Source organism: Pyricularia oryzae, chromosome 2 (assembly GCF_000002495.2).
Source record: "Pyricularia oryzae 70-15 chromosome 2, whole genome shotgun sequence".
NCBI classification, from domain to species: Eukaryota; Fungi; Ascomycota; class Sordariomycetes; order Magnaporthales; family Pyriculariaceae; genus Pyricularia; species Pyricularia oryzae.
The window spans coordinates 4,800,918-4,813,060 of NC_017850.1; the positions used below are offsets into that span (position 1 = coordinate 4,800,918).

Here is a 12,143-nt window from a genome sequence, read left to right on the forward strand (position 1 = left end):
TTTTGCCCGGGCCTTCGTGATAATTTTGCTGCCTGGTGCACAAGCTTCGTATCCCAAAAACGCACCATACCCAACATCCCGGGAAGCGCGAATGAGAAATCGCCCAACGGGCTAAGCTGCCGAGAGCGGACATGTCACCCCCAGCCCCTTGCTCTGTGGACGGCGTGCGGGCCGACGAACAGAACATGCAGGGCGTTTTGCCGCCGTGGTATCATGGCCGCCTAAAGATGGAACAAGGGAATCTACCTTGTGTGGCAACTGGGAGTAAGTCGAGATTTGCTTAAAGATGAGGTCATGGTCCTGTCCATCGATAGCATAAAAAAAAAGCACCACGGTATTTTTCGAAACCATATTGTGGATGTCAACCAACCTTGCTAGAGCTGTAAACACGTACCTGAGACAGGAGAGCAGAAACAGCTATACGAGCCTACCAATCCCGTTCTTTGGACTCGCATCTTGGCTTTGACGGCTGCCAGTCCTTTTTCTTGGCTTGAGTCGGGTAGCACTTTTTATGCAGACCGCCACTGAGGCCCTGGACAATCAAAGAAGTACAAGTTAGCCGAGAGGATAAAACTACAAGTCATATCCCCAAAGATGCTCAGCGTTACCAGAGACAGCTCCCCAGGAGACTCGGACTCGGCATGCTCTGCCACGAATCAGCAACCCGATCGCCAGCGTCGCACCCGAGCCTCCAAGCCCAAGGTCCGCACCGGCTGCATAACTTGGTAAGTGACCGTCAAAGCAACTTTAAAAGTGTTCATTGCAGCTGGTGGACAAGGGGTGTTGCCAGAGAGATGAGAAGGTAATATTTGCTGACCCTCAATCTCTTTCCCTTACCAGCAAGTAAGTTTGATACCAACTCAGGGGCTATACAACACAAAACCTTCTCCGCATCCTCCAATATAATCCGATGAAAAGAAGGCGCAAAAAAGGAATAAACAAGACACAGAAAGTGAGCTGCCGCAGAAAAAGAGAAAAAAAAACTAACTGTCGCTTCCCCGTTCTAGAATCAGACGTGTAAAGTGCGACGAGGGCAAACCAGCCTGTGCACGATGCACATCTACCGGGCGGCACTGCGACGGCTACGACTCTACAGCGTCCCCCAGCCGGGGACTGACCAGCCCTGCGCGGGCCGAAGAGGCTCAGCGTGGCGCCGAGCAGGCTCGCCGCCAGTTCCTGCGCGAGTACTCTGGCAACGCCGCGCTGCAGGGCCTGCGGCCCATCGTCGCCGACATTGAGGGCTCCGAAATGGAGCGCCGCTTCTTCCACCACTTCAGGTCCGCGGCCGCTGGCGGCTTCCAGGCCAGCACCTCGACCGCCGCGGGGCCCTTTTGGACCCGCGTGGCCCCCGAAATGGCCCGCCGCGACGGTGCCGTCAAGCACGCCCTGATCGCGCTTGGCGCGGCGTATCGGCTGTTTCAGCAGTCCTCGGTTGAGGAGTATTCGATTTCGGCCGAGGGCGGCATAGGAGTGGCACCAGGGATTTCCATAGAGTCACCACCGAGAGAAAACAAGATAGGGGCGGAGAGTCCAGAAGAGCTGGAGCTGTTCACGATTCAGCAGTACAACCACAGTATCGCCCTCCTCCAAACGCACGCATCGTCCAGCAGCCTGGATAGCATCCGCGTGACGCTCGTCTGCTGCCTTGCCTTCATCTTCCTCGAGATGCTCCGTTCCAAGGAGACGGCGGCGCTTACCCACCTGACTAACGGTCTTCGCATCCTCGAGTCTCTGCCGCGCGAGGCCTTCGACTCCGTCACCGCCACCGGTCACCCCACCGGCTCCGACCCGCACATGGACGACATCATCCGCATGTTCTGCCGCCTCGAGTGCAGCGCCACCCTCTTCGCCGCCAACATCCGCCCATCCATCGCCCTGCGGTCCTACCACCAGGCCCTGAGCAGTAGTAGCGGTGGCGGCGAAAACCCGATATCAAGCTGGCTCCCACCCGCGAGATCGATCATTGACGTGCACGAGCGATGCAACCGACACGCCTGCAACGTGATTGCACGCATCTACGAGACGAGAGAGCACTACGCCGATGCCACCTTCTGGTCCGACCCGCATCAGCGACGGCAGCAAGAGATACTTTGCGCACGATCCCGATCCCTCCGCGAGGTCGTCCGGGCTTTTGTGGCTTCCGATGCCGCCTCGGGCCTGGAGGCCGCCGATGTGTACGCGCTCGATCTCGACCTTCTCCACCTGCTCTGCATGGACATGTTTGCGCAGGCCATGACGGGACTGCCGCGTGATGACGACGACCAAGACTCCAATACCGACCTGTCCAAATACTCCAACGTCAACCCGAGGCTGAGGTCGCACCCTCGACACCAGTACGGTCTGGCGTCCGGCAGTGTTGCGTACAGAAGCGCCGCCGGGCCGAGCAACAGGTCGCAGGCGTTGCTGAAAGAGATCCTTGGCGTCGCAGGCCGGCTCATGGAGACCGCGGCCTCAATCCGCCGGGGCCGGCAACGACAGGACCGCGACCAGGCTGTCGCGGGGTTCACCCACGAGGCCGGCGTGCTGCCCCCTCTGTACCTCGTGGCGACCATCGCCGAGGACTCTGCGGTCCGCCAGGCGGCGCTCGACATGCTAGAGGGGGCCAAGGTCCGCGAAGGGTTCTGGGACGGACCGTCTCTGTACCGTCTCGTACTCTGCGTTGGCGACAAGGTAGCCCAGGGCCGCTGGCCTTTCCACGTGGTGCCCAGTTCCCTTACGGGCTTGGGTGCCATTCCAGACATGTGGCGGCTGTTGGAAAGGATGGATTTGGAGGAGGATGTGCAGTGATGTGGATGGTGTAAGACTAGACATGTAGAGATGTGAATGAAGCCTGCCAAATGTATAAGAATGCTCTTTGATGTGTGCAGTCAGTCGTCAATTCCCCTCTCTCAGTGCCCCCTCATCAATATGAACAAGTCCGTATGCTATATTGCTGGCACGATCTGACGCAATAGTATGTTGGGACACGCACAGTGAGACCCATATGTTGTTGTATGACTGGTTGTCTGTATTACATTATTAGCATGTCATGTTCTAAAATTTTTTGCGTCCTCGCAGCTGTGGAAAATTCTAGTTGGATACCATCAACGACAAGAAACGGCCGCTTTGTTGCCAACATAGGCGGTACCAACGTCTCTGAACAAGGAAAAGCTGATTGGGCCGGATATTTGTTGACAAATGATAAAGATTCAGATAGGCCCAAGATGTGTACGAGGCTATGATGAAAATTTGGCTTTATCCCGGCCTCAAGGAGTCACTTGCTCTGGCATCCTGGTGGAGTTCCTCATCTTGAAGCTGGTTTGAATTTATACGCTTCCTTGCTGGAAGTACCGCTTCCACTCTTAAGACAACTCCCAGGCTGCGATACCGGCAAAACTCATGCCGAATTTGCCCTTCTTGTTCAAATACTCTCCCTTTGTGACACCTCTGGCGCTCTCGTCGCCGATCGTGTTGACTGCAAAGATTGAAACTGTCTGTCCAGGCCTTCCCAAGTCACGTCTGGGAACATCGACCCACCACCAAAAACCATCGTTGTCCAGGGCCACGTAGTCTTCATTGTTACCCCCTGGACCATTGATGCGAAGTATCAGGGGTCGTGGTTTCCCCTTGCCGTGTATTTCGTTGTTCCAGTGCTCGCAAATGTTCCCGATCTGGAAACGAACGTAGTCATCACCCTCGTTGACGGGAATAAACTTCTCTGCCGGCGACAGTGTCGACTCCGAAAAACCTTCATCCGCCGCGTCATTGTACATCTGTGCCTTGGGCCCGCGAGTTGGCCCGAGAACGTACTCCTCCCACGTTGGAATGCGCCCGTCCTCGCGGTAGAAATGTCGCCAATCTGAAGGGAAATGCTTAAGCCCGAATATTTCGTTGCTGCTGGTAAACTCAAGTGGCGAAAACTTTTGGTTGTACGACTGTCCATCGCCAAGATGACCAGCTCCCCAGCAGGCATCCAACAGCTTCCATCTTCCATCGTCGAGTACTACAGCGTTCCAAGCGTGCCCCGTGGGGTCTCGCCGAGGAGGAGGCTGACCTGGTGCGACCTCATTAAATCCATAGCCCTTGCCATGACCCGTGACAACAACGCATTGGAGCCCACCGCGCTCGGCGATCGACTGGTATACCCTGGCATACCCTTCACAGACTGCCTTGCCGCTAAGAATAGTCTGGTCTGGGGTCAGCCCGCGGGGTATACAATTGCCAAAGAAGCCTTCCACGTCGTACCGTATGTTGTGGTGGCACCAAGTAAACACAGCCCTTGCCTTGTCGGTCAGCGATGGGAACGGGTCACAAAGCGCGCGCGCCAGGTAGTCGACGACGTTATGTCGTGGTAGCGACTGTAGAGGGAACTGTGCAGCTAGGGCATCCGCGGCTGAAAAGTCGCGACATATCAAGCAACCAGCTACTTGCGGGGCTTTTGGAGCAATATTGCGGCCAGAAACGGCTTGTTCGATCTGCTGGTCCGTTGGGCGTGATGCAAGTGGTATAGGCGGCGGTGCATCTTGATGCGTGGTGGGGACGGTGGGGACCTTGGGCTTAGGCTCCATGGAGGCCGGGCGCTCGTAGCTTGTAGGTACGGGCGGTAACCTCCTAGGAAGAGTTGGGGGAGCCACAGGCTCACGGCCACCATTTGCCCCGTTAGCCCCGTATGGTTTGACATGGGGGGACTTGGCTGGCCGCGAAGGCAGCCTTGGCGGGACTGATGGGCGGGGAGGCTCGCTGATGGGAGTCCTCGATCGAAGAGACGCGTTTGGGTTGGTCGTGCCGTTTGCCGAAGCTTCTTTAGCTTTTGCCTCTAGCTCCCGCCGAGTTGGTGGCAACAGCGGTAGGTTCGCCTGATCAAGGGTCGGCGGAAGCCTTCTTGCACCCGGCTGCTGCTGGTCCACCGAATTGATCTGATTCAATGACAGGTTAGAGATGGTAGATATATACGATATGTCGGACTCGTTCGAGTTTCTTCGTCCATTCGCCAATTGAGCCGAGTTTGCGCGAGGCGGCAAGGCGGGCGAGACACCCTGCGACGCTGACGAGGACGGCGACGCTAGCGAGGTCTGCGACGGGCGCCGGGTGGGCAGCGGCGGTACGAGGTTGCGACTTGGCAGCGGTGGTGACTTTTCGGTGATGACCTGAGCGGTACTCCTTCTAGGGAGCTGCGGGGGCACGCCGGGCTTGGGTGTTGGACGTGCAGGGACTGTTGGTGTTTTGTGAATCGAGACATCCGGGCTAGTTGCATGTCGTATAGGTGGCTTTGGTTGGTTCGTAGGTGGCGGCGGCGGCGGCGGTCGCTTTCCATTAGCTGCTGACGGCGATTGGAAATTCTTCTGTCTGTTCAGAGCGGCAATTCGCTCTGCCAAAGTGGTGTATTGTGGTTCCTCTACATCAGCCATGACTATGGACTAGAGATGTAAAGCCGCTATTATATTGTTTTGTTCTTGCTCGTCCGAAGTAGTCCCAGTCGTCGTCAGACAGCCGTGCGGTGCAGATGTGAGCTCTAGGCAGCAGCCAAGGTCCTGAATCCGCATCTGTTCAGGTCTCTGGAATCTCTTTTATGCGGTCGCGGAAGTCAACAGTCGCGGCATGCAAAGTGACTGTTGCGGGGTTCACCCGAAGAATAACGAGATCGATGGGATTGAGTGGTCTCTGGTGATTTGCGTGCAGCTTATTATAAGATGGTTTATGAACGTACTGTAGGTGGGATTTGGATTCTACAAAGAGACGATCAACCGCGCCGTCCCATCAGCCAGGCACCAGTGGATTGAACTAACGGCTGGGACCCGGTTGACCCATCCTTGCCCCTCTATTCTGTTAGCTTGCGCACACAGCCTTGCCTGATGCACTAAGATGCGGGGACTCGTTGCAGCCCCCCGCCATCCATCCATGTCAGCTTCCAAGTTTCAAGGGTTCAACTAGCTCTAGACTTGGACTGTCTGTCTATTTTAAAGAAAACGGATGGAGCCTTGCCAAATGCCGTGCCTAGCTTACATACCTAGGTAGGTAAGCAAACAAGGTAGGTATGGGTCTTCAAGGTCCCTAGAGATTTAGGTATCGAACTTCCAGTAGTGATACTCTGGCTGTCTGGCTAGAGAGACTGATACTCAAAGGCTTGAACTAAGATTACTATTCTACTCATTCGTCTCGTAATGTTTGATTGATTGCCATTCATGGAGGCATTATTCGTTGTGTTTTGGATTTTGTCTTGTGTTAAGACGCGACTGACTATTGATTGTACTCGAGTCGAGTCCCAGCCAAAACTTGGCAGATAGTTGATACAAACTCCTAGATATATATATCTACTAAAAGGTTCGAAGTTTGATACTGTTATCTTGGTATAATGAACAAATCCCTGTCCTGCATCAGCCTTTATTGGCTTTTAATCAAAACTGCCGAAGTACTCTCCTAGGCTTACATGTCAAAGGCGCTGTTCATGACACACATGGGACTGGGCTTCGTAGTTTACTTTGGTATTAGACTTCAGAACAACCTTCGATTATCAGATAACTTGGGCACCTAGTAGCCGAGCTAAAAATGACAACCAACAGACTGCTAGCCTCGCACAGTAAATTGAAATATTTTCCATACCGCTCTACATGGATAACTTCGCAAAACCATTCCTTCGCTCATACCTTCTAGTCCCACAAACAAGCCCGGTAGATCTAGATTTCCCCATTCATTCGATATTGCCATGGTCTTCGATATGGCCAGACCTACAACGTTGCGCTTCACCTTAGTCGGCCAAATCAAAGGCCTGGGTATATATATAGGCAGAACTTGAAAACAGCGATTTTGACGTATGAATAGTCACCGTCATGCAAAAAAACGGTATGGGGTATAAAGGAGCGGACGTCGACCAAAGAAATGCTAGGAACGATCATAAATGACGGTATAAGAGATCGACGTGACAATAAGGAGAATGAAATAAACAATGCATGACAGACTTGACAAAAGAGGGCAACGGGACGTTACTACCTAGAAGCAGCTGTCCTAGAAAGTAGAGTAGACATGCAGAACGTTGACAGGTATAAGACCAAAATAGTGACAAACTAGGTAAAAGCACATGTAGCAGAACCAGGGGGTATTTTCACGCCAGGGTATATCCAGCCGGGTATTTTTTTTTGTTCGTGTCGTGCATGAGCTTCTAAAAAAAACGAAAAAGGAGACAAGACTTTGGAAAGAATCTATCGCTGGAAAGGCCCAACCGGGCCGGGGTATCCTGAATTCGTAGAATGAGAAGTCGACGGCCGTCCGCTGTCGCCCGACGGCCGGGTGTGGTGGCGAGGCGTCATATCGCCTGGCTGGGGGACAGTCAGCTTGTGGTCCATGCCGTTGCCAAAAGGCCTGGCAGGCCACGGCTCATCGTCCGCAAGGTTAACTCCGCTATCGTTCCAGGGGTTTCGATCAGCGTTAAAGCTGCGCGTGGACTCGATAGAGATAAGTGAGGACTTGGAGACGTTGCTGGATCCCTTGAAAAACTGATTGGCTCCTGCGTGGGAGCTATTCTTTCGGCGGTCGAGGAAAGACGAGATGCTTGACATGCTGCCAGGCTTACGGAGACGGTCAAAAAGGGTGCTACGCTCCCGAGCCACCTCGTCGCTGAAAGCCAGTTTGGTGGGCGAATCAGTGGCCACGGGCGTTGGTGCATGCTGGAGGAGTCTCGAGTTGAAGAAAGGCAACGATTCTTCAAAGGTGTCAGACTTCGGACGGGGTATGGACCCCTTAATCACGTTGGCCTCGGCACCATTAGTGACAAACTGATTCTGGAGGAATTCAATGGCGTCACGCAGACCGCCAGCGTTGTTGCGGGTAAAAGTCCACAGAAGAGTCACTGTGGGCTCACCCTCCTCCGTCAACTCGTCTTTGTTGTGGTGGACCGTGACCTCCACCTCGTGCTGGGTCTTAAGCTTAGTCACGATATCATGGGCAAACTCTGGAGACTCGAGATACTTGATCAAAGTTGGCGTGCGAGCCAGGACCAGTTCATGATTGTCCGAAACCATTCCCTGCTTCCGTCAGTTTCTGCAAGCCAAATAATTCACCGGTTGCATATAGGCAGATATAGCATACCAGAAATTCGTCCACGCACTGAGGCACCTGCCACTGGGGACCAGTGACGGTAACCTCATCGCTGGCCTGCTCGGTGCTGGGGAAAACAATCTTGCAGTTCCACTTCTTTTCGAGACCTTCAATCTCACCAAGACGTGTGAGAAGTTGACGGTGGTAGAGGCGATCGACGTTGACTATCTGTGAGGTGAACTCCGAGTCCTGCAAAGGATGAATTGTCAGTTTGGATGTGTCCAACGCTCCGGGGGACCTTCATCAGGATTTGACATACAACTCTGTCCACCATCTCAAGAATTTCGGATTTCACTAGCTCCAGGTTCTGAGCATTGCGAGCCGGTGTACGGCAGATCACATTGTCGACACGGATGTCATCCTCCTCTCGCAAGCCCCCTGCTGAAGTTAGCTTGGTCCTTCCGTAGATTCGAAACTTGTCATACGAACCTCGGTCCATAGCGTTCGAAAACTTGACGAAAACCGAGTGCTTTTTCATGATCCTTTGGATATGCTGGCCGCCAATCCCAATGATACGTTTGTGGTACTGGTCAGGAACATGGAACGAGATCGAGGCTGGCATTTCCTGCTCCACGAGCGAGAGGCCTTGCTTCATGGATTCGTACGATTGGGCGTTCACGTCGATGTTGAAGTTGTACTCTCCGAATCCCTCGAACATGATCTGAACGCTGCCTGTAGAGGTTGTTAATGATTCGCCTCGAATGGCCGCGGGTGAGGTTTGGATACTCACTCTGTCCCATAATCTTGTTGATCTTTCCATTCTTCTTTCCGCTAACAAACTCCTTGTGCTCGTTCGCAAGTTCAATCTTGACCTTGATCTGGTACGTTGACTGGGATGCAAATTTGATCTGAGACAGTACCATGAGGGCAGCCTTGACTGCATCATCGGATCCGGTGATTCTGAAAGCCAGTCTTTGGAACGATATGTCCGCATCCGAGTTGGCGCAGATGTCGCCAAGCATGGTGTGGATGTCATGGGCGGTTGGGTGCTGGCGGGCATCGGTTTGGGTGATGGACCAAAAGCCGCTGTAAAATTGTCCCACCTGTGATTGCGCGTAAGTGGCTTGCACATTGACACCAAGAAAATTGACGATGAAGAAAAATTATGCACAAATAGGGAAACACCTACAAGTGCCATGAGTTCCCGCGCGGTCCTTTCAATGTGTAGGTTCTCCTGTCCCTGAATTCTGACAATGGTCTTGCGGGAGCCAAGAGGTGGGAACGAAATGTAGGTTCCAAAAGTCTCGGTGATCTTCTGCACCTTGTCCATACGGCTGAGAAGAATGTTGTCAATCTTCTCCGAAGGAATCTCGACCTCCTTCACGAAAAGCCGCAGTCGGTTGAGGACCTCGTGCATTTTTTTCTTGGCGAGTTCGATATGTGCTGGGTCCTCTCCTGTGATGAAGATCTGGTTCGGGTCGCGCGCTTGGGCATTGACTGGGCAGTACCGGAACACCGAAGAAAATGATGGCGGCATGTAGATGGCAGTACGCGTCGTCGACTCGATGAGCTTGATGGTTTTCCTGTTGCGGCCACAAAGAGGTTGATGCAAGGTCAACTCGGCGTGCAGTCCATCGATAACCCGACCAAGCTGCACGTAATTTCAGGATTAGCAGTGCACAAAATGTGAGGAAGTCCACACGCGAGGGACTGTATTTTAATACCATTTGATCTATGTGGATCAGAAGCCGAGTCTTCGCGTGCTCGGAGGACAGATGATCGCCGTAGATGGCCAACCTCCAGCGCTGGTCCCTTCGAACCTCACTGTCACCATTCAGGCCATCAGCGAGCGGAGTGAGTTTAGGCCCGAGGAGGAAGATGTCGACACCACAGAAGCTCGACGTGTAGTCTAGGGTGTTCGTTACAGGTGCTTTGAGACCTCCAGTCTGCGGATCAAGAAACATATCTCCATCAATGTCGATGATGGTGCAACGCTGTAAAGGCCAGTGGTAAGCAGTTACTCCAACTCATCATCAAGCTTGTACAGTCCCGTATTCGAGTACAGGCCACGAGATTAGGAAAATTAACATACGAGGGTCAGTGGCGTCTCGTTTAATATCGTGTCCCTCGCGTGGTAGACGAGTTCAGCCGCGCCTGACAAGCAGACTGTCGTCACCTGTCCCTTGATATGCTTTGGTGTTGTCGAAATGACGTGGGCTTCGATGTCGAGTGGACTCGTGGTGAAGTCCTTGCATAGCTTTCGCAAGTTTGACAGATTCTGAGCGTGGACTGGTAGTTCATGAACGGGCACGTCGTCGGGGGCATCTTCGGGGTGGGTCCAGCGTAGGACGGCGTCAGTGGTTGCGTGAAGTATGTCTTCGGTGTCGGGGCCGGCTAGGTCGGAGGACAACGGCACGTTGAATGAGTAGTGTAATGGCGAATCCAAAACGTGGGAAGGTCCTTGCTGAGGGGCGCTCGTTGAAGCCATTTTCTGATGAGGACCTGGGCCGACGGCAGGCATCGGACCATTCGGGCGCGATGACATTCCAAAGCTGGCCGGCGTCATCCTCTCGGACCAGTGACGCATGTTGGCAAGCTTGTTCATGGTGTCGGTCGGGTTCGTGGGCGTGACGAAAGAATGCGGCGGTGGATGGCTGGACCCGACGAGACACAAGACTGTGAGAGGCGTAACGAGAGGAAAGCCACTACGGCCACAGCACGTAGCTTTCTTTGGTGCAAACCAGGGACCGGGGTAGTGCAACCAAAAGCGGCAGAGAGAAAAGGAACAAAAAAGCAATTTGACAGGAAAAGGACAAGGAGGGAAAACAAAAACCACAAACGACAAAAAAATCCGAGGGTATCTAAAAGGAAATGAACGGACTTGAGGGGGAAAAAAGAATAAAAACAGAAGAAACGGTTTGGCGATGTCAGTATCCCTTCCAGAGCTCCTTTGGGGGTGGTTCGTGTGGAGGGGAAGAATGTGGAGGAGGCACCGGGCAAAGTAAGTCGTGAGTGTCGGTTGGACTGGTCAATCCTGATCAGCAGCCAAAAGGCAGCTCGAGCTACGGTGGGCCACCGAGTCCCGGCTTAGGTAGTCCACCAAAAAGTCCACAGTAGCAAACCAGCCTCTGAAGAGATGGTGGTCCGTTCCGGGTCGAAGTTCAAAACCAAGCAATCGCTAGCGGACTAGGAGCCCCTGCGATTCCGCTCAGAAATATCAATTTTATGGCTGTCCTGAACAGACGACAATGTACAGACCTACATGTAGTACTTTGCCAAGCTCATCCCAGAGTGACCCGTGCTGGCCAGTTCAAATGCCCAGCGATTTCCTGGTCTGCTCGGATCTCCTTCACAAACCTCCCCCTTCCCCCCCCCCCCCCCCCCCGCTAATTAATTAACCCGCAAAAGCAGAATGAGGCCATTCGTTCCCAATTCGCGGCCTCACTGTGCAAGCTTACATAAGACGGGTACCTGTGGACGGAGCAAGTGCGGATAGGTACCCCAAATTGAGGTCAATAGCATTGTACACTGTGCGTGCATTACGGAGCATTGCATGCGAGTCTGCCGTCAGATGTTGGCACCTGATTTTGATTTGAATAGCTGGGTGGACACCCATCAAAAACTTTCCATGAGCCCTGACCTCATCAGTTTTCCAGGCAAACGTCTGTTGGGTATGGTATTTTATCAACTCCATACATTGAGGAGCCTCTGGTGACTACCGTAGATGACCTTATTTGCCTTGGTATTCCGTATTATAGGATGAAACGGTACTCACGGCAGCAATATATCTGATGAATCATCAGCTAAGACGCAAGGTCGAAAAGAAGGAAGCCCACAAAGATAGAATGAAACGAAGTTCTCGCTGCCGCCCACTCAGCCGCCTGCCTGCGAGCGCTGGGCTGACACCCGCCCCGACCGTGGTAAACTTCAACCCGAGTCGATGACCGCGCTTGCTTGCCTTGCTTTCCTGGTTCACTTTGGTGACGGACGGCGGGGGGGGGGGGGGGGGGGGGGGGGGGGGGCATCTGACTTATTCATCAATGAACTGCCAATGGAGATCAAAAGCATGGTGATTACCGGCACATTTTACCCCCGACTTCGGTAGAGGCCCCACTCCCAAGCAGTCACAAATG

General features: G+C 53.5%; 3 protein-coding genes across 3 annotated transcripts; 1 reads left to right on the plus strand and 2 right to left on the minus strand.

Annotated features, from left to right (window-relative positions):
* Nucleotides 1–558: 558 nt before the first annotated feature.
* Nucleotides 559–2,850, plus strand: MGG_01779 (uncharacterized protein). The gene is made up of 3 exons (XM_003714735.1): nt 559–725; nt 841–843; nt 1,008–2,850. Exons 1-3 carry the CDS (start codon nt 595–597, stop codon nt 2,785–2,787), a joined length of 1,914 nt encoding a protein of 637 aa, XP_003714783.1. The 5' UTR covers nt 559–594; the 3' UTR covers nt 2,788–2,850.
* MGG_01780 (uncharacterized protein) lies at nt 623–5,770 on the minus strand. The gene has a single exon (XM_003714736.1). The coding sequence runs from the start codon at nt 5,385–5,387 to the stop codon at nt 3,342–3,344; it is 2,046 nt and encodes a 681-aa protein (XP_003714784.1). The 5' UTR covers nt 5,388–5,770; the 3' UTR covers nt 623–3,341.
* Nucleotides 5,771–6,445: 675 nt separating this feature from the next.
* MGG_01781 (KH domain-containing protein) lies at nt 6,446–11,355 on the minus strand. Its single transcript, XM_003714737.1, has 8 exons — nt 10,103–11,355; nt 9,735–10,004; nt 9,200–9,661; nt 8,801–9,113; nt 8,500–8,742; nt 8,330–8,448; nt 8,062–8,259; nt 6,446–7,997 (listed from the first exon to the last, which is right to left on the minus strand). Exons 1-8 carry the CDS (start codon nt 10,613–10,615, stop codon nt 7,176–7,178), a joined length of 2,940 nt encoding a protein of 979 aa, XP_003714785.1. The 5' UTR covers nt 10,616–11,355; the 3' UTR covers nt 6,446–7,175.
* Nucleotides 11,356–12,143: the final 788 nt, after the last annotated feature.

What these genes read in the sequence shown, in the direction of transcription:
- MGG_01779 (XM_003714735.1), top strand. Translation starts at nt 595, where the DNA reads ATGCTCAGCGTTACCAGAGACAGCTCCCCAGGAGACTCGGACTCGGCA.
- MGG_01780 (XM_003714736.1), bottom strand. Translation starts at nt 5,387, where the DNA reads ATGGCTGATGTAGAGGAACCACAATACACCACTTTGGCAGAGCGAATT.
- MGG_01781 (XM_003714737.1), bottom strand. Translation starts at nt 10,615, where the DNA reads ATGAACAAGCTTGCCAACATGCGTCACTGGTCCGAGAGGATGACGCCG. An exon ending in ACGAGACGCCACTGACCCTC is followed by an intron (nt 10,005 to 10,102) that starts GTATGTTAATTT and finishes TGGCCTTTACAG; the next exon opens with CGTTGCACCATCATCGACAT. An exon ending in TTCGAACGCTATGGACCGAG is followed by an intron (nt 8,449 to 8,499) that starts GTTCGTATGACA and finishes TAACTTCAGCAG; the next exon opens with GGGGCTTGCGAGAGGAGGAT.